This window comes from Erithacus rubecula, assembly GCF_903797595.1.
Source record: "Erithacus rubecula genome assembly, chromosome: 16".
NCBI lineage: Eukaryota > Metazoa > Chordata > Aves > Passeriformes > Muscicapidae > Erithacus > Erithacus rubecula.
This window is the reverse complement of record NC_136668.1, coordinates 14830173-14855295: the sequence shown is the minus strand read 5'-3', so window position 1 is coordinate 14855295 and position 25123 is coordinate 14830173. Positions and strand designations below refer to the sequence as shown.

The 25123-nt window shown below is 41.7% G+C and overlaps 1 protein-coding gene across 4 annotated transcripts; it reads left to right on the top strand.

The window, feature by feature from the left end:
- The first annotated feature begins 3755 nt into the window (after positions 1-3755).
- On the top strand, positions 3756-25105 carry SFXN1 (sideroflexin 1). Of its 4 annotated transcripts, none has more exons than XM_079319613.1 (12): positions 3756-3895; positions 4608-4708; positions 12140-12314; positions 12896-13066; positions 14002-14100; positions 15405-15480; positions 16004-16089; positions 17343-17470; positions 17969-18018; positions 22947-22996; positions 23630-23677; positions 24920-25105. In XM_079319613.1, exons 3-12 carry the CDS (start codon positions 12151-12153, stop codon positions 25014-25016), a joined length of 969 nt encoding a protein of 322 aa, XP_079175739.1. In that variant the 5' UTR covers positions 3756-3895; positions 4608-4708; positions 12140-12150; the 3' UTR covers positions 25017-25105. The 4 variants fall into 4 exon arrangements, with proteins under 4 accessions (XP_079175739.1, XP_079175742.1, XP_079175740.1 ...); XM_079319614.1 differs by lacking the exon at positions 3756-3895 and adding an exon at positions 4037-4155; XM_079319615.1 differs by lacking the exons at positions 3756-3895; positions 4608-4708 and adding an exon at positions 7977-8107.
- The last annotated feature ends 18 nt before the right edge of the window (positions 25106-25123 follow it).

Below are 25123 nucleotides of genomic sequence, written 5' to 3'. Positions count from 1 at the left end.
CCTGTGGGGTGTTCCTACATCTCCTCTTGCCCCTATTTTGACATCCCAGATCATTCTGCTGGTCAAGAGTCTTGCTGCCAACAGCAGCTGGCATGGATCTTTCATGGCAGCAATGATCCCACACGAGACATTTTATAAAATAGCCACATCATAGAGAAAATGGCTTCCTAATCCTCTTGAAAGGCTGGTTATCCCTTTAAACACAGCTTTATGTCCCTTTCTAAATGCAGATTGGCTTTTCATCTTCATTCCCTTCCATTCTTATCTGATCTAACTGTGCATCTAGAGCAAGAGGAAAATTGAGTATGCATTAATTTAGCTTGGCACAGAAGAGAATGAGTAACCTAGAACTGAGTTCAAATATTGCAGATGGAGCCAAAACATTTAAGTGATTTTGTAAGTAACACTCCATCAGCTTACATAAGAGTTTCATTACAATTTATATTGCCAAAAAAATGTTGTGTTACGTGCCTGTTTGATCAAATTTCCCAAGATAATAGTTTATTCCTTATCAGCTGAGACTGGGAAAACAGGGTGGTGCTTTTTGATGTACTGGCACAGACTCTCAGAAATCACTGGCTCATTTACAAAAACAAACCTTGAACTCTCTCAGACCATACCAATGTCCCAGTCTGAAGTTTGGATCTTCTGCATAAAATTAATGTATATTACATTAGGAAACCACAGGATATGCTGAATATGCCTGGTTGACCTCACCCAGCATTCTGCTCCTGATAGCAAAACCCAGCACAGACTTTCACAGGCACCTCCCATTGAGTGCTAACAAATAATTCCCAGAAATGTTGCTGGTTTCTTCTAGCAAACCCCTGATAACAGCCAGCCTGGTGCCAAGGCCAGTTCCTGACTCCATATTCCAGAGCCAGCCACTGAAAACACCCCAGCTCCTTGCATGTACCTTTGGGAACATCATCACATCATTCCCCACTGCTCTGCAGCAACTTTTTTCATGGAGCAGAAAAGTCTTGACACCTCCCACGTTTGCCTTCACTCTGACTGCAGTTTTCAAATTTGAATTTTGAAATTCCTGGTCCTGCAGTGCCACTTACTGGACATTTCTGTTCATAAAAGCATGTGCAGCAGCTCTTCATTTTCTCCATTGATTCCCAGGGCTAATTTGAAATGGAGAAAAACATTAAATATACCAATGTTCACTTAGGAATAAAGAAAAGCAAATACAGTAAAGCTTTTTTTTTTAGATGAGGCAGTAATTGTGGAGGAAAAGAAATCCTCTCTTGTGGTCAGTGCAGGGAAGAATTTGCCCTGTAATAGTCTGGGAATTCTTCCAGGTGGAAACATGCAGATGGATAAATTCATCCCTAGTTCAACAAATACATATGGGGGTTTGCAGGATTTATTAATATATCCCTTGGGGGGAAAAGGCAACTGAAAGGAATGCTTCAAAGGGAGCTGAGGTGGGGTTTATTTTATTAATCCAGACACATTTTTAATAGAGATAAAAACATTATAGTGTGAAAATTAGTGCAGATGAAGAAAGACATAGAGTCAGAGGTGAGATATTCTCTGTGACTACACATATTCACCCATTTGCCTTCCAGTTTGTAGCTCATGAGTAACTGATGGTGATTGCCCAGAGACATCTCGAGCCTTCTCAGGATTCATGGCAAAATATCAGATTTGTTACTCAGCAATGGGAGAAATGACTCGTCCAGTGAAATAGAAATTGTGTAGCTGTTCAAAACCATCTGCACTGAGCACAGAGCAAATTATTAACTCACGCAGCTTTGCATGCAGTGACTCAGAGAAAGAATTCAGGTATTCATATATCCACATTAAAGACTCTGCAAGCAGAATTTCAACTGTGACGTGAAGTAAAGTCCACATGTGGTTTTAAAGCAGATTAACAAGTTGGTATCCTAGGCATACAAGAAAATTATTACAGGCAGAACACATCAGTCCCCAGAATGCAAACCATACAAAACAACACCAGTTATACTCAAAAACAACTCATTTATTTCTCAGCACAACTTCCAGCTGTATCCATTTCCTGAACAAGGTGTTTTTCCTGCTCAGTCATTGCCATGTTTTTTAGCAACAAGTGTTATGGCCAGATACCACCACAGATGTATCAGTGTTGGATCTGTCAGTGGTCATGGAGACTGGGATCTGACTGACAGGATGAAAAACACATTAGCAGGGAAATATATATAAATTGTGCACAAGTTTTGTTGTGCAGTGCAAGGATATCAGTGCCAATTTTTGTCCTTTCATGATGGACACTCTCTTGGTGTATTTGTACCTGGAGTTGTCATATCTCCAAGATTTAAGTTGTGGAGCCCCAGGGGAAATAGAACACGAGACATCTGAGATTGGATGTGGCTGTGTCAGAATGAAGGTTGACAATTTTTTATTGCAAATCATGAACTGAGTTGGCTTTCGTTAAAGACTGAAAACAAACTCCAGCCTACACAATTCTATTTTATGAAATATATACATATATATATAATTTCATAGAAGTTGAGTATTAACAGCAAAGCTTTCATCAGTAAGTGCAACTCCACAAACATTGATACCTGTGGTAGAGTCATGGCTTTTTAATATGAAATTCTCATTTAGTATCCTGCAATGAGCAGGGAGAGGGAGGTCAGTCCTGTATCCAATGATGTGAACCTCGGGGGAAGTAAAAAAAACGAACTAGAAGGTTTGAAATTCCAAAGTGTTCCTACTGTCGCAGCAGCCCAGCCATCCCTGGGAATAACAGAAAGGAGGAAAATGACAGTGGGGAGGCCAAAATTTGTCCCTGTGCCGGTTTCCTTCCTCCACAGCTGCATCCAGAACATCATTACGGGTGTCAGCAGCTTTGAATTGCTGAAATAGCGATGAAGACGCATCCCTGAGAATTGCCCACAGCACACACAGGTTTAGGGGCTGACACCTGCATACTCCTTATCTGGCTGCTAATGCACTTTTCATCTCCTCCCTCAGGTGCCAGCGCTGTGACAAGACTCTCGAACGACCTTCAGAGCCGCCTCCTGGGCTGGCAGTGCTGTCCTCACACATGGCAATTTATTGTCCCTCATTGCCAGGTCCGGGGGCGTTAGTGTGGCTTGGGTTTCTGAAAATAACCCTGAAACAGCAACCCCAGTCCAGCACAGCCTGGAGGACACTGACAGGAGACCTCACCACGGTCCCTGGGCACTCGGGGCTAGACCTGGGAGCTGGACTCGGCCCTTGGGTGTCCCTTACACCTCAGGATAGGCTGTGATGCTGTGATTCTCTGATTCTGTCATTCTGTCATTCTGTCATTCTGTGATTCCGTGATTCTGTGGCCTGCAGCTTCCTCAGGAGGGGCAGCGGAGGAGCAGCGCCGATCTCTGCCCTCTGTGACCAGTGATAGGACTCAAGAGGATCGCTGTGTCGGGAGAAAATTAGGAGAAGGTTCTTCCCTCAGAGGGTGCTTGGGCTCCCCAGGGAAACCTAACAGAACTCACAAGGAGTGTTTGTTTGGCAAACGCTCTCGGCACACGCCGGGATTGTTGGGGCTGTGGGGGGAGGCCAGGAGTGGGACCGTGACGATCTCAGCGGGTCCCCTCCAGCACAAGATATTCCATGAAATAATTAACGGCAGTGACTGTGCGAGAAACGCGAGCCAGCCCGGGCCGGGCCTTCAGGGAGCGGGCTGAGGGATGCGCCGGCTGAGGGAGCCGCGGGCGGCCCGGGGGGCGCTGCCCGGCCCCGGCGCTGTCGCTGTCGCTGCCCGGCGCTGTCGCTGCCCGCCCGGCGCTGCCCGGCCCGGCCCCGGCGGGGCGGAGCGAGGCGGAGCGCGGCGGCCCCGCCGCCTCCCGGCCGCTCGCCCGCGGTGCCGAGCGAGGCTCTTCCGGGCAGCGGGGCACGGCGGCGCGAGGCCGGCGGCCGGGTGAGTACCGGGCCCGGGGCCGGGCAGCCCCCGCGGGATGGGCTGCGGCCGGTGACGGGCGGAGGAGCCAGCGCCGGTGGCACTGCCGGGGCTGTAGTGGCGACCAGACAGGGACCGGCTCTATCTGCCACCTCGGAGCCACCCCCGTGTTGCTCTGTCTCTTTCACAGGGGACCGGCCCCCCGTGTCGCCTCGGCCCCTCCGCTGAAGCCCGGCCCCATCTGTCACCTCTGCCAGCCCTGTAGAGGCCCTGATCTGTTTGTGAGCTCTTCCCTTCTCAGGGATGCAGCCCTGTGTTCCTCCTCAGGGATCCAGCCCCATTTGTCACCCCGGGCTCCTCCTCAGGGACCCAGCCCCATTTGTCACCCCAGATCCTTCCTAAAGGACCCAGCCCCATTTGTCACCCCAGACCCTTCCTAAAGGACCCAGCCCCATTTGTCACCCCAGACCCTTCCTAAAGGATCCAGTCCCATTTGTCACCCTGGGCTCCTCCTCAGGGTCCCAGCCCCATTTGTCACCCCAGGCCCTCCCCATGTGTCAGCCCATCCCCTCCATGGGGGTCTAGCTCTGTGTGTCGCCCCTGTCACCTCCCCAGGGTGCCAGCCCCGAGTGCCACCCTGTCCCTGTGGAAGCAGGGCTGGCAGTGTGGGGCTGTCACAGCCCTCTGCTCCCAAAACCTGCCCCTGACCTGAGCAGGGCTGTCTGTGTCACAGGGATCGTGTGACAGCGGCACAGACCCCAGGCCTGCAAGAGACGAACCTCCCTGCTGCAGGATCATCATTTCCAGGGGAGGAACACGCCAAATAACTCCAAGGTCAGACACCTGGTAGTCAGAGACAGAATTTTAATTATGAGTATTCGTAATTCTTTTTTATTTATTGAATTATAAATAATCGATTGTTATTATAGAGGTGAAGATAGGCTTTGTACCAATGTGAAATTGAAATATCACCTGGATAGGAAAAGATATATGAAATTGTGAAAAAGTACAGAAGAGAGGGCTGTGAACACACCAAACTGCAGTTTATTGGTGGGGCTTAAAACACAAAGAGCAGAAAAAAGTTTGCAGCAATCAGGACTGAAATAAGAGGTTTCACTAACCTTGGTTAGCAAAGGAGGTTTATTTTCCTCAATGTGCAGATGAGCTGAACACGTGTGGCATCTCTGGACCTGCCAATGGGAGAGGAGGTGGCAAAGCAAAGCTGACGGAGCTGAGCTGGCTGCAGGGACCTCTAACATCTGGAGCTGCTTTATTGCAGAATGATGAAATCTCTGGTCAAGTTACAAGCCAAAGATGGCTCCTGTTTTGAGGAGAGAGCCCCAGCAGCAGGCTCATCTCACCCAGGCTGCTGCTTTTGTTGCTAGGCTACAAGTGGGGTGTACATTTATAAGCAAAAAAAACAGAAAAAAATAGTATCTTGTAGTGTTGCCATGCTTTGCCTTCTCCAGCATTCCATTTAGGGTTGCAATAGGAAAAATCATAGTGCAGACAAAGATTTTTATTTTTTTCCCCTTGGTGATTTAAATAGGCACTTTTACTGGTAAAAGGTGCTTTGGGAAAGAAAAACTTGGCAAGTGGCTTTAACATTTGGTGTAAGTGCATTGCATCAGACTCCCAGTCATCAGCTGTGCAGCTTATTTCAAACTGTGGCAGCTAATGTACTGCAAATGGGAGAATTCCACTGCTTACAGACCCTGATAAGTCTCACATGCACTCTTTTGCCACCACACAAAAGTGCTTTTTTCCCTGAAAAGTCTATTAGTTCTTCCCATTTCAACTAATTAACTGCCATGACTGACATCCCTGGAGAAGACCTTGTGTTCCTTTCTTTGCCACAGCAATTAAAATGTGGATTTGCCTTTCCGCTGTTGCTTTGCCAATGTGTTGTAGTTTTAAAGTAGAACAGGTCACTCTTTCCTAATCAGAGGGAGGTTTGTTTCCTGTCTTTTCTCCTAAGCCAACATTGCAGCCCTCTGGGTGGGCATTGTGGAAAATTGGGCATTGGAAAAGAAAAAATCTTGAGTTTGTTCAGACAGAGGAGTCCCAAGAAAGGAACAATGTGTTACTTGAGGATTAAAGAGGCTTTGCAGGACCCAGGAGTATTTCTTTATCAAAGTGGCATGGGAAATGTTTCAGAAGAACTCAGCTCTGCAAAAAACAAGCAACTGTGGGCACTTAGGTTTGCAAAGAGGAGGAAGAAGAGAAGCTGTTCTCTCCATTTTATAGCAGCAGGTACTTTTCTCAACCTCAAGATTTCCCAGAATAAGGCACTGACAGCTGGACATCAGGTTGTTAAGGGACTTCTTTAAAGAATGGAGATGCAAGGGCCTAAGTGTGTCAAATCTTATTTTTGTCTCTTCCAGTGAGTCTGCACATGAAATATCACTAGCACCTGGCTCCAACTTTTGAACTATTCCTGTTCTAAAGAATCCTAAAGGATTCTGTGAAGAAAGAGGTTCTGCTGTTATCTTCTATTTTTAATGGGTTTTCAGGGAAAAGCCTCACTCTTGTTCTTTAAAAAAAAAAATTCTTAGTTGCCTCTAAAAGATTTTGTGAGTCATTATCTGACCTTTACATCACCAGAATTTATGGGTCTAAATCCTGGTAAAGGACACCACAAAAGTTAAACCTTTGTTTCAGCATTTTTGCAGGCTGATTGGAATTCTGTTTTAAGCTGGGTTACCCAGCTCATCCCATGCTTTGTAACAGAAGGCTGCAGGTTGCAGTTTGAGAGTTGGGCACCAAGAAGTCAAATGTCACAGTGAGCATTATCACAGTTGTATCTGCTCTACTTTAGAATATAGAATTCTCTTTAAACTTCTCCCTGGGTTCACAGTTACATCATTATGAAATTTCCTTTTCTGTCTCTTTAGTCCCAGTTTTAGCTTATACTGTAAAGAAACTGACAAAAATTCTTAATTTTTGAGTGGAGCTTTTCAGGGCTAGGGTTAAAATACAAGGTGTCAGTAACATATGAAAATATAAATGGTTCCAAGGAAGGTGGCAAAGCTGCATTTCATCATTTGTGCTCTGCTACCTGAGTTTAAGTTGCCCAGAATTTCCCTGATCATTTGCCCATCTGGATTATTCAGTCATGCAACACAGTTTAAAATAATCTAATATCTGAGTTGTTCAAAATTGAATTAAATAAATTAAATAGTCATTGCTACTCTTCTAGCTGTTGCTTTGATTTGAAAAGTGGTTGCATGACCTTCAAATGTTGTGCTTAAAAGATGAACTTTGTAAAGGAACAGCAGAGAGTTGAACTCCTGACAACTCCTGAATCTGCATTTTGTATAATTGCTGCAACTGCTGCTGTTAACCTTTAAACAAGGTTTAAAGTCTTCTGCAAATGCTGGTTCTGTGGAAAATCTAAATGTAGCCTTTGTACCAAAACTGTTGGTCAGACTTTGTGCATGTTCTGTATGTAATTATTATGTTAAGGGAAGCCACTCTCACTTATTCTGAAGCCCTTTATTCCCCCCAGTTAATATTAGTGTTAAACTTTAGAGCAGCTGATCAGAGAGGGCAAGAAATTTGCTGTGGGCAGGAAAAACCTGGGTACCCCAGGGCCTGTCCAATCTGACCTTGGTCACTTCCAAGGATGGGGCAGCCACAGATTCTCTGCCACCCTGGGTTCCTCACCACCCTCACAGGGAAGGATTTTTTCCTGATATCCAATCTAACCCTGCTCTGTTTTGGTTTGTAGCCATTCCCCCATTCCCCTGTCACTCCAGGCACTTGTAAAAAGTCTCTCTCTATCCTTCTGTGAGCTCCCTTCAGGCTCAGTGAGGCTGAACAATCCCAATTCTCTCAGTTTTTCCTAACTGGAGGAAAACACAGCCATGTGTTGAGGCAAAACTTTATGAACTCACCATCAGTTATAACTGACTAAGTTATACCAAATTAAAACTTGGTACATAGGGGGAGCCACACATGGATGATCAAACCTCTGTGTGAGTGCTGGGGACACAAACAAAGCCAAAAAATGTCCCTGGTCATGGGAGTGCCACCCCCTGGCATTGTTCAGTTGATGCTCAGCCAGATAATCCCACAGCACGAGGCAGGATTTAGCTGCTCTTCTCCACGTTTGGATGCAGCTGCTCTGGTTTGGAAACTGAAAGGGTTCAGTGATATGGATGTGCCAGAGAGCATAGTCCATCCTTTATTGCTGATTTAATTTGCTGGGCAGGACAGCTGCAGGGTTTCCAGGTACAAGTGGTTCTATTAAATACCTTCCTAATTGTTCTGTTATGTGAAGCAATGGAAATATGGATCATTTTCTCTCTTACTGCAGGTTTTAAATGAGTTGTTACTTGTTTGAATGTTGTTCTTTATCCTTTCAGTACTGCTGGTCCTCCTGTGTGAACATAACCTCAAAGTGACATTTCAGTATGGATTATTACAGCTGATGTGTTTGTAAAATTCTTTTTGTTTCCCAAATCCCCTGTAAGTGGCTTTGTTTGTGGGGAAGAGCAATTGCCTGGACAATTTTGCTGCTTCCACATTAAAATTCAAGGTGCTGTTGATTGATAGTTTTATCCTGTTTTGGGATTAGTTGGTATTTCCTGGATAGCAGCAGATGGGAACAATAAATTCAGGTGTTTACATATATTGGCACCTTAATTACTTAATTAATAGTTAGGTAGTTTGCCTTCATTAGTTGATTGTAACAGAGCAAACAGTTTTATCTTTGTCTTTATCTTTATTGTGCTTTTGCTTTCCTTTTCCCATACAGACTTTCTACTTATCTCAAGGTTCAGATGGGTTTATTTAAATTTGATTTAATCCTAATGCCCCTTATTTTTTCTGTATCCAGTTTGATTATGGATAATGAGAACTTAAATCTTGGGCACACTTAGAAAAATAAGGTCACTGAAAGTAGTAGAGTTCCACTCTTGACAAAGCATTGTAGTTAAAATAGTAATTAAATCTTAAGTAGTTTTATTTTAGTGCTTTTGTTATTGAGTATTTGAACGGATTATGCAAACAGCAGCTCCCCTCTGAAATTGTATCTAAAAATTAACGGGACAGGTAGGTAAAAACAGTGTTGCAGCAACTTAAATTGAGGGTGTTGGACCTATTTCTTACAGTTTTACAGTCTCACTGTTTAAATAAAAAATTAAAATTTTAAAAGCCAGATAGTTTATGGTGATGATTCTATGGGTGTCAGATGATACATTGATGAAACCATTTTTGTAGAGTCACCACTTTTACTTTATAGGTGGACATTTTATTTTATAAGGGAATCCCTTTGAAGTATAGCAGCATTTTATTAGCTTATGTTTTTGCTTTATGAGATTTATTTCCCTTTTCAGCATTCACTAATGGGGTCTGATAAGCCATGAGTAGCATCATGCAGTCTCTTTAAAAGAAATGGGGCTTTTGTTGTAAAAACATTTTGCTGGAAAGCTTCTAAGTTTTGCAGACAGAATTCCCTGGTTCTCTTAGGCACTGTTGTAACAGGTCTGTGATTCAGAGTCCCGTGACTGGCAAACTCAGCCACCTTTTTTACCTCACTGCAGGTTTGATGTGCCTCCAAATCATATTATTCTCAACTTTTTTTACACTCCCTTGTGTGTGTGACATCTGCTCTTTCTCTGTGGGCATTGGTGGTCTGTCTGGTTTAAGTTCTTTAGAACAGTGTTGTTCCTACTTACCTGCTAAAAGGGCAAGTCAGCCACATCACTGAGAACAAAATGAGTTTATATACTTAAATAGCTGTCACCTAAAATTTAAATCCTTTTTTACAGGGGATTTAACCCTTTTACAGGGTGGACAACTGTCCCACCTCCCCATCCTATGCTGGATTGAATGTCCTTTATTAAGATTAGTAACAGTGAAATCCATGCTCTCTGTTCCCATCTTTCTAAACAGACACAGACATTTCAAGCATGGTTTTTTGTTGTAGCACATGAATTAATGGGTGTTTTCCATTTTCCTGCTAGGTTGCTTTTTGCTGCTGCAGCAGCACTAACACTGCTTTGTAGATTTACAAGGAGAGAGAGAGAGAGAGCAAAGGCTGTGCTGACGTGTCTCTGGTAGCTGAGTCTGGCTAGGGTGGATAACAGCAGGAGGAAAGGCATGGAAACATCTGGGACATCTGTTGCAGGGTTTGATCCCTGCCCAGAGCAGAGTTGTGCCTCCTGTGCAGGGGCAGTTCCTCGGATCAGTCCCTGTCCATGGCTCTGGTGCCATTGCTGGCCCTGGGGCTGGACCCTGCTCTGACCCTCTCTGCACCCAGGGACACCCAGGGCTGAGACTCCTCTCCAGGCTGAGCAACCCCAGCTCCCTCAGCCTTTCCTGAGATGCTCCAGGTCTCGTGTCCTGAGGATGCAGAGCTGGACACAGCCCCCCAGAGGTGCCTCAGAGGGGCAGGATCACTCCCTGACCTGCTAAAAATGTTCTTCCCAATGCACCCCAGGATCCTGTTGGCACTTTTGGTCCCTGGGACACTCTGCTGGTCATGGGGAGCTCATTGTCCAGCAGGACTCCAGAGCTGCTCTCCAGCAGGTCACCCCAGCTGTGCAGCTGCACAGGTTTATTTCCCTCCAGCACAATCTTTCTGCTGCATTATTTTCCTGCCAAGGTAATAAATTCCATCAGCATACCTGGGTCAAGGAGTAGATAAAGTGGGGAGGTGATAAAGACAGGATGTGAATGTGTTTAATCTACTGTGTTCTGTACATTCACCTTTTCTGCTTGTTTCATACTGAAACAATCCCAAATTGAACCATCTGCAGTGAAGGAAGATCCTTAAAGTTTAGATTTCTTATTACTGAGGGACTTGGGTTTGTGGACAGAGGTATCAGAAACAAATAAAGGGAATTCACAGACAACCCAATAATATATATTCTAATCAAAGTGAAAAGGAAAAATTATCCAGAATGAAAAGAAAGAAAAAAGCTTCTGTAGATGCACTGCTTTATTCAGCATTCATTAGACAGCTTTAACCAGATTATCATAAGCTATTTTAAGCAGTTTTAATCTTTCTTAATGAAACAGATTATTTAATTATAAAAACATTTACACTTGAACTTTCCTACAAATAAGGGAAGCAGTCACAGAACAAGTTACCAACCCTAATGTCCTGATTTTTATCTTTATTTTGGTGGAAAAGAGGGTTTGAATAAATGAGTGCACTTGCCTTCATAGGGCTTTGCAAAACCAGCAGTTCCCATTTTAGACCAGAAGATGGACTATTAATTCACAACACAGCACTGCTCACAGGAGGGTGTTTTTAATGGCAAAGTACTAAGAAAAGGAAAAGAAACCATGGGAGCATCTCCTGTTGAGATGCTGTGCATGAGAAATCTGTTCTCCAAATCTGTCCTGAGTTTTTTCATTTCCATGATCTGCGTTTATTTATAAATAAATATATTAAAATGGATTTCTATGGATCCAATTTCTTTCTGCAATTTGAACATACATTATTTGGAGGAAGATTTTTTTTTGCTGGTTGTTGAATGTGTTGCAGAAATGTCTTTTAATAAAGCTAAAATCCATATACTTGTGCTATGGAAGGATTGTACTTTTGTCATTAGATGTTGAAGGAAGATTAGTCATCCTAAAGTAATTTTTTACTTTTCTGGGCTTTATGCCCCATAAATGCACAACTCAGTGTCCTTCATTGCAGTTCCTTAACCATCTTTGAAATACCATTAGAAGATCTGGTCATGTGTTCATAATGTAGCAAATTGTTGCATTATATAATCTCTGTTTTGTTAAAGCATGGATTTAGAGAAACAATATTTATTAAAATAAATTGGTGAGTTTGTGTTCCTAATTTTTGGTTTGTTTTGCTATGCCAGACCAGTTTACTGGATTTTATTAAATACTTCATCTGTCACTGCACTTCAGTCATTGCTTGAAATGTTGATTTTTTCATTCCCTTCAATACATTATTTTCCACAAGCAATAATTCATCACTGAAGTAAAGCACTTTCTGATTAGTATATTGTTGTTTGGTATGTCTGTTTATTAATAAACTTCTATGCTTCCTCTTCATCTGCCTCATCCTCAGGTATTTGTACAAATGTAATAAATAAAGTATGAATATTTTGGGGCACTGGACACAGAAGTATTTCTGTAGTTTTATCCCTTTAAACCTCCAGTCTGCAAATTCTTTGGTGTTTGTTCTCTGGGTTTTTTACTCTAATGTGGCCACTTTTCATCTTGCAGGTCCTAGATGCATTAGGAAATGAGTGGAATTTTGAATTGCAAATGTTGATGTTTTGTTGGCAGAGCTTTTGAAGATGGCACCAGATATCCCATTAGATATTAATATCAAGGAGCCCCGATGGGATCAAAGCACTTTTGTTGGACGAGCCAATCACTTCTTCACTGTCACAGACCCCAGGAATATTTTGTTATCCAATGCCTCACTGGAAAATGCAAGAAAAATTGTGCATGATTACAGGTATGACATTGACTAAAAGTCCAAGTTAATGATATATTGTGATATATTTAAAAGGAAATACTTAAATTACTGTATTCATTGCAATACTTCTTATTCCCACTTCAGAGCTTGAAATCCTTTTATTTTTAATCAAATTTGCTAATGAATGGGGAAATTATTCCCCTCTTAAGGGCTCTGAAATGCAGGAGTGTCTTATTCTGAAAATAGTTATTATGACAACAAAGCTTAAAACTTCCTCTTATGTGTAGCATTTGGAACAATTGGTTTCTTAAATATTCTCAAAGTGGATTTTCATAGTTTCAGACTAATGACCTCAGAGATTTTGCCTCTACATTTTAGCTCTAAAACCTAGTGCAGGTTTGAGTAATCAGACTCAGCCAACATAACCACTGCTGGCACTTTTAATTCTTTCTATTTCACCAATGCATTTGAAAGCTGAAGAATCTCTACAAGCTGAGAGTCACAAATAACTTACAATGAACATCCCCAAATCCTCTGATGCCACATTTCTCACAGGAGTTTGCAGCATTTTCTAACAGTTGTGCTTTTTGCTGTTCTCTTGTTTCTTTACCTGTCCCAAGACAAGGCATTGTGGCACCTGGCTTGACAGAAGATGAGTTGTGGAGAGCAAAATACATCTATGATTCAGCTTTTCACCCAGACACTGGGGAGAAGATGTTTGTGATCGGCCGAATGTCTGCCCAGGTCCCCATGAACATGACCATCACAGGCTGTATGATGACCTTCTACAGGTGAGAGGTGGCAAGAAAACACATAAAACATTTGCCTGCAAATTAAAATCAGTGTTATTGTCAAAAGATTTATTTAAATATTGTTAAATGTGAAATTTTGCTTCCTTTTCCTCTTCTCTCTGTTCTGTCACGCTGATTAATAGTTCTGTCTGAAATAAGCCCTTAGCCCTTCTCCTTCACCATCCCACTTTCCCTCAAACTGGGAAGTGTTCCAAAATCCCATCTGTGTGGAGGACAAATAGAAGGAGATCCCTGGGAATTTCCAACCTTACTGGCATGCAGGATGTTGTGTCTGCCCCATGAGTACTCTGAATATTTGGATTCATTGGTTGTGGAGCTCCTGCAGCTCCCCTGTGACCCCTGCATTTCCTCAGTGGCTCTGGAATCTCCAGGACATGAAGCCACTGAAGCAGAGCCAGTGCTCTCTTAGCAGCCTCAATGTCAGAAACACTTTTTAACTCAGGGTGCAGGAACTGGTGGGAGCTCAGAGCAAACAGCAGCAGCAAAACTTTTGGAGGCTGAGATTGTACAAATTCCTCACACACTCCCCAGTTTTGGATGGTGTTTATAAAATGTGTGTGTGCTTTAAATGTCAGTCAAGAGTATGAATCTAACTCCCAGCACAGCTGCCCATTCCCAAGCACTGCCTCCTGTTGACTGCTTGTTCTGTTATTATCTATAACTCTTAGAGAAGCTTTCTACCTTTTCCTTGAATTATTATTCAGGTTCAAAACTAGGTGATTTTTAATTCTTCTTCTAGAACAACTCTGGCTATCAAGTCAGTATCTCACTGACTATATTGTTTCATTCAAATAAGCAAGAACTTCTGCATGGTTACTGCTTGCAGTGGCTTTTCTTGATTGTCATCATTTTCTCGTGCTGTTAATTCAACTGTGAGTTTAATAATAATAATTACAATTGTTTCTCTTTTCAAGAACGACTCCAGCAGTGCTTTTCTGGCAGTGGGTCAACCAGTCCTTCAATGCTGTAGTAAATTACACCAACAGGAGTGGAGATGCCCCAATCACTGTCAGGTCAGGCACTGAACCTCATAATTCTGCTGAGTTTAGAAGTTGCTCTCTGATGTACTTGAACATGGCTGGGCATTAAAGTTTGAGGTGAGACAGGGATAAGTGTTTTCATCTGTACTAGTTATTAATTTGATATGAAATTATGAGAAGTCTGAGAATGGCAGAGTTGAGAACTCCATTTCTGCCATTAAAGACAAGCCTGAGCACCTTGGTGAAGAGCACTTAACAGTGCAGGATTTAACAGGAATCTGTGTTTTAGGGCTCAGTCAAACATTTGCAAGTTTTTCTCATCAGTTTGGTATCCTATAAGGATATTTCTAGGCTGATATTTTGTGGGGGCCTTTAGTTGTGTCACTGTGCCACCTTCTCAGTGCCAGCACACACCACACTGAGGGTTCATTTACAAAAAGAGATTCCTTCAACTGGTCTGTGCTTGTTTCTACTTGATGTCTAAAAAAGAGACTAAACAGATGCAGGAAGCAAGAAATCTCAAACTGAAAGAGGGGAAATTGAAACAGAAAAAATCTTCCCTATGAGGATGGTGAGGCCTTGGCACAGTTACCCAGGGAAGCTGTGGTTGCCCCATCCCTGGAAGTGTCCAAGGCCAGCTTGGGTGGGACTTGGAGCAATCTGGGATCATGGAAGGTGTCCCTGCCTGTGGCATGGAGTGGGATGAACTTGATGGTTCCCTCCCAACTCCAACCATTCTATGATTCTATGAATAGAAAACTGGAATTGCAGTACTTGACTTTCTGGTTTTGGGGCTGACTTGCTTAAAGATGTCTGGGAGCAAACTGTGAATTCCAGCATATGGAGACACCTCCCAGCTGGGAGTATGTAAAGTGTGGTTTGGGGCAGGTTGGGTTGGATTTGAGTCTTTGCAGCATAGCTGGTCTGTGTGGATGGGGTTTGGTATGGTTGATTATAATTACTATTATAGACATGGCCTTGGAAATGCAACCTGATTTTACTAGGTTATGCAATTAGGAAATTAAATAAAGAACAAACCCCTTCAAGGTGTTCATTCAGATACATGAGAAAATGCTGAACAGGCAGCAATGCACAACCAGCAGAACCTGATTCAGTATTACAATGTGGCTTGAATATGATTTTTACTGCTAGTGAAATGAAAATGTTTAATTCAGTGTCCCATTTAGATCTTCCATCCTTACCTTATTGCAGTAGCACAAGAAAAACCTATTTAACTTCTGGAGGGGGGGCAATAACTATGTGTGTAAAATGTAATTGTTTTTCAAAGTGACACCAATGTAGCTATTCATGTGCAAACATTTCCATTTCTGTTTCAGCCAGCTGGGAACAGCCTATGTTTCTGCCACCACAGGTGCTGTTGCTACAGCCTTAGGACTTAATTCACTAGCAAAGGTAATTTTTTTTCTGTTCTTACTAAACTGTGATGTCCTGTGAGAAGCTCACAGCTCATTTCTCCTCTGATTTATCTGTGTCATGCACAGCTCCCACTGTGGAGTTGTTATGACTGCCCCTTTCTTTATTTTTTTCCTGTGGAGATGGGTTTATGCATATCTGTCCAACAGCCCATGTTTGGTTCATGCAGACTCTGTCTAATAAGGTGCCTTTTTCCCAGTTTCTTTTTCAAAGCATCTAATAGCACTTGAAAATTAATTGGAGTTGTAATTACACTTCCCTGTGATGCTACTAAATTCAGAATAGTTTTGCAACTCTCCTGCCACTGCTCACTCTGGAGAGAAGCAATTTATGACTTATTTCTTGTTTGAGTCTTTTTCTACCTCTGCCCCACCAGTGAGTTTTCACTGAATTTTAATGTAAAGGAAATAAGTCTAGTCTGTCATTAGCAGATGAAGCATTTCAATAAAGACAGTGATTATGTACATTTTTATTTCCCTTTTTTTTCCTCTCTGTTTTCCAGCGTGTCTCCCCTCTCATAGGGAGGTTTGTTCCTTTTGCTGCTGTTGCTTCTGCCAACTGCATCAACATTCCACTAATGAGACAAAGGTAGGAAAAAGAACAAAGATCACTCATGCTGGAAGAAAAGATGTTGTTCAGGTGGTAGATCAGCAAGTTACTAAATAAAGCACATTTTGTGTCTTTAGCTTGTTTCAGAACCTTGCAGAAACCTCATGCATGAGGTTTTTTTCTAACAGGTGTGAAATAGAACATGCTCATTTTCTTCAGATAAATATCCAAACAGTTCTTCAGTCTTGGATCTCAGAAACCAATTACTGGTTCCTTCAAAACTTTGATCACATGGACCTTTGAATACCAGCTACACTTTGGAAAAACACAGTCATTTCAGAAATGGTGCTTAAATTCTCACCTGCAGAACTTAGTCATAGAAATCAGGATCTGCAGTTCTGTTTAATCATCGAGGTGACAAAAATACACAGTTTGTCAGAAACAAACTTTTTTTTCTGTGTTGTGATTTGACTAGGAATAAGAATAGAAATAGCATAGGAATAGTAGTAGGGAAAAGCAAATTAAAAGTATTCTGTTATAAACACATGGTTATGGGCAGAAAAGGGAATATTTAGACTTTGTATTTACAATGGAAGTTGATCTGTGGTAGTATTTTATGTTTTGCAAAATCTGAAGAGAAAAATAAAGACAGTCCTGAGGATATTTGTTGTTCTCTGCTCCTCCCATTGTGAGTTTAACAGCTAACCCAGCACTTGAGCAAAAGATCTAATAGAGAATAATGCAGTTACAGAAACATAGTTTGGTTTGTGTCTTCTTTTATACTTTCAAGTATATTTTTCATGGTTGAAATGACAGCTCAGACTGGAATGCCAGGGGGGAATTTTCACAGAGCCTTCTGTTTCAACTCAGTGAAAATAATCTTCCTGTGTTCCATGAGCTGTCAGATGGGACAGACTCCACTTCCAGAGCAGTCCAGAAAATTCCACTTTTCTGAATTAATGTGTAAAGGGACCTCTCCCTTCTGGAAGGGAACACAGAAAAAGCAATCTCCTTTCTTCCCCCTTGGAATGCTGTGACCACACTTCAGCATCAGACTGATGTTACAAATATTCAGTTGGTGACTTCTCAACATATTTTTCCTTGATCTTTCTCTGCTTTTTGGATTTATTTTGTTTTTGTGCCAAGGAGTGTTACAAACAGAATCACTTAGAAACTAAAACACATAATTCTTACAGTTGACAATTTTAAGTAACAAAGATAAGGTGACAAAAAATGGTGAAAAAATAAGTTCACATCCATCACTGCTTTATTTTTTACCTCTTATTCAACAGGGAGCTCAAGTTTGGAATTCCTGTCACGGATGAGGATGGAAACAGACTGGGTGATTCATCCAGAGCAGCTCAGCAGGCAATTGCCCAGGTGGTGATATCCAGGATTCTGATGGCTTCTCCTGGCATGGGTAAGGAAAGTCCTGTGCAGTCCTGATTATCAGCTCTTGCTGTGAGAAGGAGATTCAGTTCTATCCCAGTGATTTTCCTCAGGATCCAAATTACCTTACAGTTCCCTAGGCAGTGTTTGCCTTTCTGTTCAGAACTTCCCCAGGGAAATGTGGAAATCTCACAGTTTGTTAGACTGAGCTGCAGCAGGAAAGCTCCTGGGATGCTTGTGCAGAAAAGATAGAGATAGCAAAGGGATGGGAGCTTGCTTAGAGTTGGTTTAGGTTCTCTGTAACTGCCAAATTACTGAGCTCAGGTTTAGCTACATATGAAATTTCAGATTTGCTTATTGGGAGAATTCACCTTTGTAAATACCAATCCAGTTGGCAATGTGAAATGAAAACTGAGTGAATGACAAAAGGCTGTGAAAATTGTATTATGGTATTAGTTCAGCTAAACAGAAGATGAAAACTAAGTGCCTTTCTCTCCAAGGTTAATGCCTTTTTTTATCTTATTTTCAGCAATTCCTCCCTTCATAATGAATGCCCTGGAGAAGAAAGCCTTTTTAAAGGTTAGTATTAGATAATCTATCTCTATGTATTTCATATCCTAAGTTAATATTTTAATGAATTTTAAATACTTCCTGAATCTTCATATTTGCCTCCCAAACACTGTGGGAGGACATCCCTGCAGAACTTGCTTTACAGCTGTCACTTTCCTTCTGCCTTTCTTAGAGAGAACTTGGTTCTTTTGTCACAGTGCAAGGTAGTATTGAGAAAATAGGGATTACTTTTATATCTGTTCTTAGAAAGCACATTTCCTCCTGTGAAATAAACCTTCCTTGTACTGAGCCTAGGAATGCAATTTATTGGGGAAAAAGGAACATACCAGTAATGCTGATTTTCTCAAGATAGCAATAAGGAGGCTTTGTTTACCTGCTGTAGTAGCAATCTTGAGTTTGGAAACAAAAGTGATGGTAAAAATCTCTCTTTAAAATTTACTGGATGTAAAGTGCAGAATAGGCATAGAATGGATATTCTTTATCAAATATTACTTATTTCCTATATTGTTTTTATTCTAATGTAGAGTGAACCCCCTGGTGTTGGTAAATCCAGTACCTACATCAACATTCTGCACTGTGTGTGCATGAGAGGGTAAAGAAAATAATGGGATTAGTTACAGGGTTGTCTAACACAAGGGAAATAATATTCAGGTGAGGAACCCTTTAATTCTTTACCAGTAAAGGGAGTTTCATCCTCATTGCTGATATCACTGATTTAATTACTTGGTAGCTCCAGGCAAAACCTCTGCCTGTGAGACCCACCCAAGATTCCTAAGAAAATCTGTCTCCTTCCTGTTAGAAAAAGTTAGGAAAGAAAACAGACCCTGCCTTGGAAAAGTTTGTGTGGGGGCAAAGAGGACAAGCAGGGGAAGATTTTGTTTGGGATGGTTTTGTTTGTCAAAGATAAAGCTTTCTAAAGGGTTTGAATTTTATCTCTGACTGTTTCTTCCCTTTGTGTCTCTTGTGCAGAGTGAGATTACCCAGTCACACCCCATTTGAAAGTGGTTCTGTATTTATAAGGCAGGAACAGATTGTCTGGGGTAGTTGTGGCTGACTCATCCCTGGAAGTGGCCAAGGCCAGGTTGGAAAGGGCTTGGAACAACCTGGGATAGTGAAGGGGGTGGAACTGGATGATCTTTAAAGTCCCTTCCAACCCAAACCATTCTATGATTGTCTTCCAGTCTTAAAACTTCTTTTTCCCTGAAGTGCTTTGCTTCCCTCCCACGTGTTAATAGAAAACACTTCTGCTCCCAGTGTAAAAACAGGAAATGTGGCATTTGAGTTTCAGGCTAAAAATCACTTTTATCTCCTGGAAGAAGTGAGCCTGCAGGGCACCAAACACACCACAACTTGTGATACTGTGATGTTCTTGGAAATGTATTGCCTGGAAAATTAACGCATGTTAAAAGAAATTTAGGGAAAAAAAATATTTTGTATGTCTTTGACACGTGAGAAATGTCACAAAGCCTCAGCTGACAAATACATGACATTTGTGGAGAAGTTGCAGCAATCCTCAGGGTCTGCAGACAAATACCTGTTGTTTTTGTGTGGTGTAATCAACATAAGGGTGTTGTGAATTTTTCAGATCAGCCAAAATGAGAGATTTCTGCAGTGACTACTCAGTGGTCTCTGGTACCATCCTGACTGTTCATGCTCACCTGTCCTGTCCCTCAGCCTCAGAGACTGAATGCAGGTGAAACACTGCTCTGCAGGTAGCCAGTGGTAACACCTGGTAGAGATTAGCATTAAACCCATTAAGGAATGAGCTGCATTTTTAACAAGCAGCTTCTGCATGTCCTCATGGAGTTTGAGAAGCACCATCCCATCCCAGCACTCCACCACCATCCCCACACTGCTTTACTAACTCAATACCCTTGGCCTCTGCTTCACTGCCACTCTTGGAAATAATTCCTGACTGCTTGCCAAAGCCTATTAAGCAACACACAAGGCCAAAAAATAAATAAGTGTTTGTGAAATGATAAAAGAAATTAGAAAGCTGGCCTGCAGTAAGACAGAGAGAAGGAAATGCTCCTGGAATGCTGGTCTTCATCCTCTGATATTTGGGATAAAATGTAGGTCATGTAGCACAACTCATCCCCCACGTTCCTGCAGTGTTTTGCACCAAGGCATTGGTGTGAATTAACAACATTCCCAGAAGGTATTGCTGGATGATGCCTCAAGAATGTTCTTGGAACCACAAGCTTGTATTTACTGCTTCAAAAAGAAGTTGCCTTGAAAAAGTATTTTTATCTGTAGAAGTTTTTTGCCATTGGTAGCAGCAGCAGCTTTGGGGCCTGTTTATGTAATTATGCAGCATAGCAGTAATTGATTAAACTGCATAATGTCTATTTTTATTATCCCTATGGCCCCTTCATTATCCTGACCAGCTGTGTGCAGAACCAAGTTATTTTACCTGCTGCAGCAGGAGGATCCATAAATAGTCCTTACCCTGAGGGTTTCTAGATTCTCCTTACAGGTAACTTTTCTCCTAAGGAAGTAAACATGTTTTTTTTCCATAGAAACTTATGAAAATTCCAATCAACACTAAAGTTTTTGTTTATATTACTACTCTTAGACAGCTTTAGCTACAGTTCCTCTTCTGTTCTTGGATTCTGTTCTAGAATCCAAGTTGATTCTAGAAGTTTCCTCATATATCCTTGAAACAAGCTCTGTGAGATCTTTTAATTTGCAGCTGAAGTCTGTATTCAAAATGGTCACAAAACCAGAGCAGAGTCTTCAAGCATTGTTCTTGAATGTCTTATGCCCTGAAGTCCTCCATGCATTCTTAATTTCACTGTCATTTCATTTATTTATTTTTTTGAAAGCAGGCATAGCTGGCCTGGGAATGCTGAAAGATTTTTAGCTCCAACAAAGAAAGGAGGCAGTTAGAGAAAAGCCAATTCTCCTTATGGCTTTTGTTTGCTTAATTATCATTTCTCCATTTTCTCTGTTTGCACTAACCACTAAAATGTCATAAAGACATCTGGAAATTAAATTCTAATTCATTGGGAACTGCCTTCTTCCAGAGCTAAATGAGAGTTCTCTAACACAGTGAATTCTTCTGCTCTTTATCCTGTTTCTCCATTTTCTCTCTTTGTGGGGGTGTGCAGCCTGCATTTGAATTTTGTTTTATTGTTTTCTGTTGTTCCCTGGGCAATTCCAGCTCTTAATTCTGACCTCCCAGTGTTACTCTTTCCTCACCATCTTTCCGGATTAGTGAAGCCTGGTAACAATTTTGAAAAATAAAGGCTATAATTCAGATCAAGTTGTTAAAAAATGTTCCAGTACATAAACTCCCTGTTCCTTATGGAGTCTGTATTAGACACCTCTCTCTCTCAGATCAATGACTAGCTCTGACAAAGGCATGAAACCATTTATTCCTCTCAGGGCACCTTCCAACAGCCTTTTCATTTATAAAATTGTGTTTGGGGCTTTTCTGTTACATATTGTGTCCCACACCCCCTGCAATGCACAGCATCCCCCTCCCTCCCTTCTCAGAGACACTGGTGGCTTGTGCTCACCACCTCTTGGCTATGAAATGAAAATTTGGGGTGAATTTATCTCAGCTGAAGGTCAGATGGAGGTGTTTAGAGAATGCCAGAACAGCAGAGCTCTGCTGCCTTCACTCTTCAGCCTTCTTGCTGTTGTTGTCTGTCCCCATTTGTTATCTCTCTGCAGGTTATTGCTGAATTGCACAATTCTTCCTGCACTCATTTCCGGATTACAGATTGGCTCCATGAAAACAAAAAAATAAAGAAAAGAGAAGCAGTCTTCTACATTGTTTCTTATCCCTCAGGCTCTGGAGAAGTTTTACTCCACACAGGCTCATTTTCCTGCCTCAGACACTGCTGTGACCTCCCTCAGCCCTGAGCTTTGTGCTCCTGAGCTTTCTACATTTCTTTTCTCCATTTCTACTCTCAAACAGTGCCCAGCTTTTGTTCACCATTTCCCCCTCTAACTGCTGTATCTTGAGAAATCCTTCTTGCAGAAACAAATCTTCATCTTCATTGAAAACATCATCCTCTGTATCAAGTGATTTTTACCTCATGAGCTGTTTTGTTTTAAAGTTCCCTTTGTGTCCTCACAGCAGTTGAGTCTGTCGTGCTCTTAGTGGAGCAAGAGGCAGCAGTGTCCACTGAACAGCTCTGGGTTTACTTCCTTAGTAATGAATTTCAACTAAAATTCTACCAATGAGAGAGAGTGGATTCCTCAATAATTTAAAAGCCTCCAAAAAAAAATCTCTTGGCATACATTCAAGTTCTGCAAAAGTTACAGAATTAATGAGGAATATGCTAAAAATGCATCCATGGGTTGTGTTGCTCTCTCAGCTTTGTTTTCCCAATCCTTCAACCCTTCTTTCCTTCAATAAAAGGTGAACTCTTGCAAAACTGGAGTGTTGCTACAGAGACAAGTTCCTGCACATCAGGGGAAATCATATGACAGGAGAAGGGGCTAAGAGATTTACATCTCCCTTATTTATGGCTGGTGGCTCTTAGTTGCAGGTTAAAACCATTTGATGCTTTCAAAGTGAAAGAGCTGGAACCAGACTGAGCTTTTCCTTTGAATGCCTGGGCAAAATTCCCTGTGCCCTTGCAGCACCATTCCAAATTTCAGTTCTGTTGCTACTGTGGGTTTGTAAGAATCAAAGCAAAGGCCCAGGAGCAGGTCCTGAGTCCAAGAGCCAGACACTCACTGGAGTTTCTAAGGGACTCTTACTCAGGATCAGTGTTCATTGGTTCCCTTGGGAATTTCCTTGCTGCTTTCCAAAGGGATTTGGCTCTCAAACTGGAGCTCAGCATGAAGCCACAGTGATCAGGGATTTGCCTTCACATCTCAGAGGCTTTTAGGTACAATTTGTCTCTTACAAGAATTCCAGGAAGGTGGGAAACAGGAAGAAAAGATTGCACACTCACTGGGTGTTGTTTTATTTTCAACAGAAATTTCCTTGGATGAGTGCTCCCATTCAGGTTGGATTAGTAGGAATCTGGTAAGTGGTTTCTTTGGGTTGGGCCTGCTATCTTAAGACATACTTGTAGGGGTTTTGAGAATGCAGCAATATTTGCTTTTTTTTTAAGGAAAAAAGGTTGAGAGAGTTACTGAGAGCACAGCAGTTATTTCCATCTCTGTAACTGATAAAATGTTAAAAACAAAAAGCCGTTAGCAGGGAAGAAGCTGCCAAGAAAAAGCAGAGGGGGGAAAGAAGGGAGTGGCAAAAAAAGGAATGTGGCAGTTTGATTAGAAAAGATGCTTTGGCTGCTACCTCAGAACAGTCAGTGGAATCTCATCCTGGAGGTTAATAATTCTGGAAACATTTGGTTAATAGGGTTTAATTTGCTGTGTTCTGGCATTTTTTGTTGTCCTGCACACAAGATACTGTAAGGACATCAAATGGTAATTTTAGACAGATTTGGGAGTGTGGTATTGAAACATTTAGTGCTATTTGCAGTTAAATGATTTCATAAGGTACAGTGCTGGCAGAAATAAAAGTTACATAGCACTTTGTGGAACTTTACCTCACTGTGTACAGAAACAAGAAAGGTTTTTTACCTAAATCATGCATAAGATTTTTGAATTCTGTTTTGGCACCCTAATACTGTAAACCTGCTTTTGTCTCCTCTAGTCTCGTGTTTGCAACTCCCCTGTGTTGTGCACTCTTTCCTCAGAAAAGGTGGGTACTGCTGTGAATTATTCTCACTTTAATGTTTTTCCAGATCAATTCATGATGCTGCACACAGACACAAACATGAGGCCATTGCCTGCTCAAGCACAGTTTTAATTCCCATATAACAAAAGGGATAAACAAGAGAATATACAGAAAAGTAATAAGTATGTTATTCATCAGTAATATATAATAGTTGTTTACAAACTCCAGCAGCTCAAGATGAGTTCTATACAATATATTCATGTCCAGTAAGGTTGTGGATGCACTAAATAGAGTCAGAGCCCATTTTATTTTCACTTGGAAACTCTTCTAGTTATACAGAGCAGCCCTGGACTATCTGTGCTCATTTGTTATTTGATTAGTATTTTTCCAGACTTTTGCATCAATACAGAAATAGCTCAGTACTGAAAGCTGTCTTAGAATATTCATTATAGCTGAAATCATTATGAAATCTGAATGATCACTTAACAAAAAAATTAGCTCAATTTGGTACATAATATGGACAGGGCCTTAAACTTAGCTGTCCCTCTCATTTTAATAGTGGTTGTCTAAACTCAACAAGCTGCCAGATGTACCTTAAACAGTACAAGCTTGAGCTGAGTCCATTAAAATACTGAACAACTAAGGCAGCTTTGGACTTCCAGAAAACAATAGCCAATTCTCAGTGTTGTTTGAGTACAACAACTGCCTGACACCATCTGTCTCCCTGCTTGGCCCAGGACAGAGAACTGTGGTAAACAAGTGTCACTAGGCTACCTGGAGCTGACTTGACAAACCAACCCAGCACACATGCCACAGTTCTTGATTTCAGCCAGGGCTCTCCAGTTCAGAGGAAGATTAGACCTTGAACTGTGTTCAGGAAATTGCAGCTGTTCAAATGACCTGGCAGGTTAATTCACTTTACTGTAAACCAGCTCTCATAAAAACCTTTTATTCAACTGGCAAATGCATTATATTTAATAAAAACCCTTTTAGGAAAGTAAGTTTATTGCCAGCAAGAAGAACCTGAGCAATGAAGTGGATCCTTATTCTCATGGTAGTAGGAACAGCCATTTCCTGACTCCATAAACTATCCCCCTGCCCTTGCAGCAGGGATTCACATGCCCTGGTGTGGGAGCCTGCTTCCTTGATAAGATGTTTAAAACAACACTTCTGACATTGCAGGAAGTTTAAGCAAATGCATTGTCCATCTTATTTCCCCCTCTGGTGCTTGTTTGATGTAACCCATTTACTGTTTCTTTTGCTCAGTTCCATGTCAGTGTCACGCTTGGAGCCAGATTTGCAAGCCAGGATCAAAGAAAACAGCCCTGGCCTAGAACGTGTGTACTTCAATAAAGGATTATAATTCAAGGAAGGCAAAGTATCTTTCAAGGAGAAACTTGTGAACTTATTTTTTGAATTGTGTGCCAGCATAGACAAGAACACTTTTATCTTATCTTGTCCGTTTGTTAA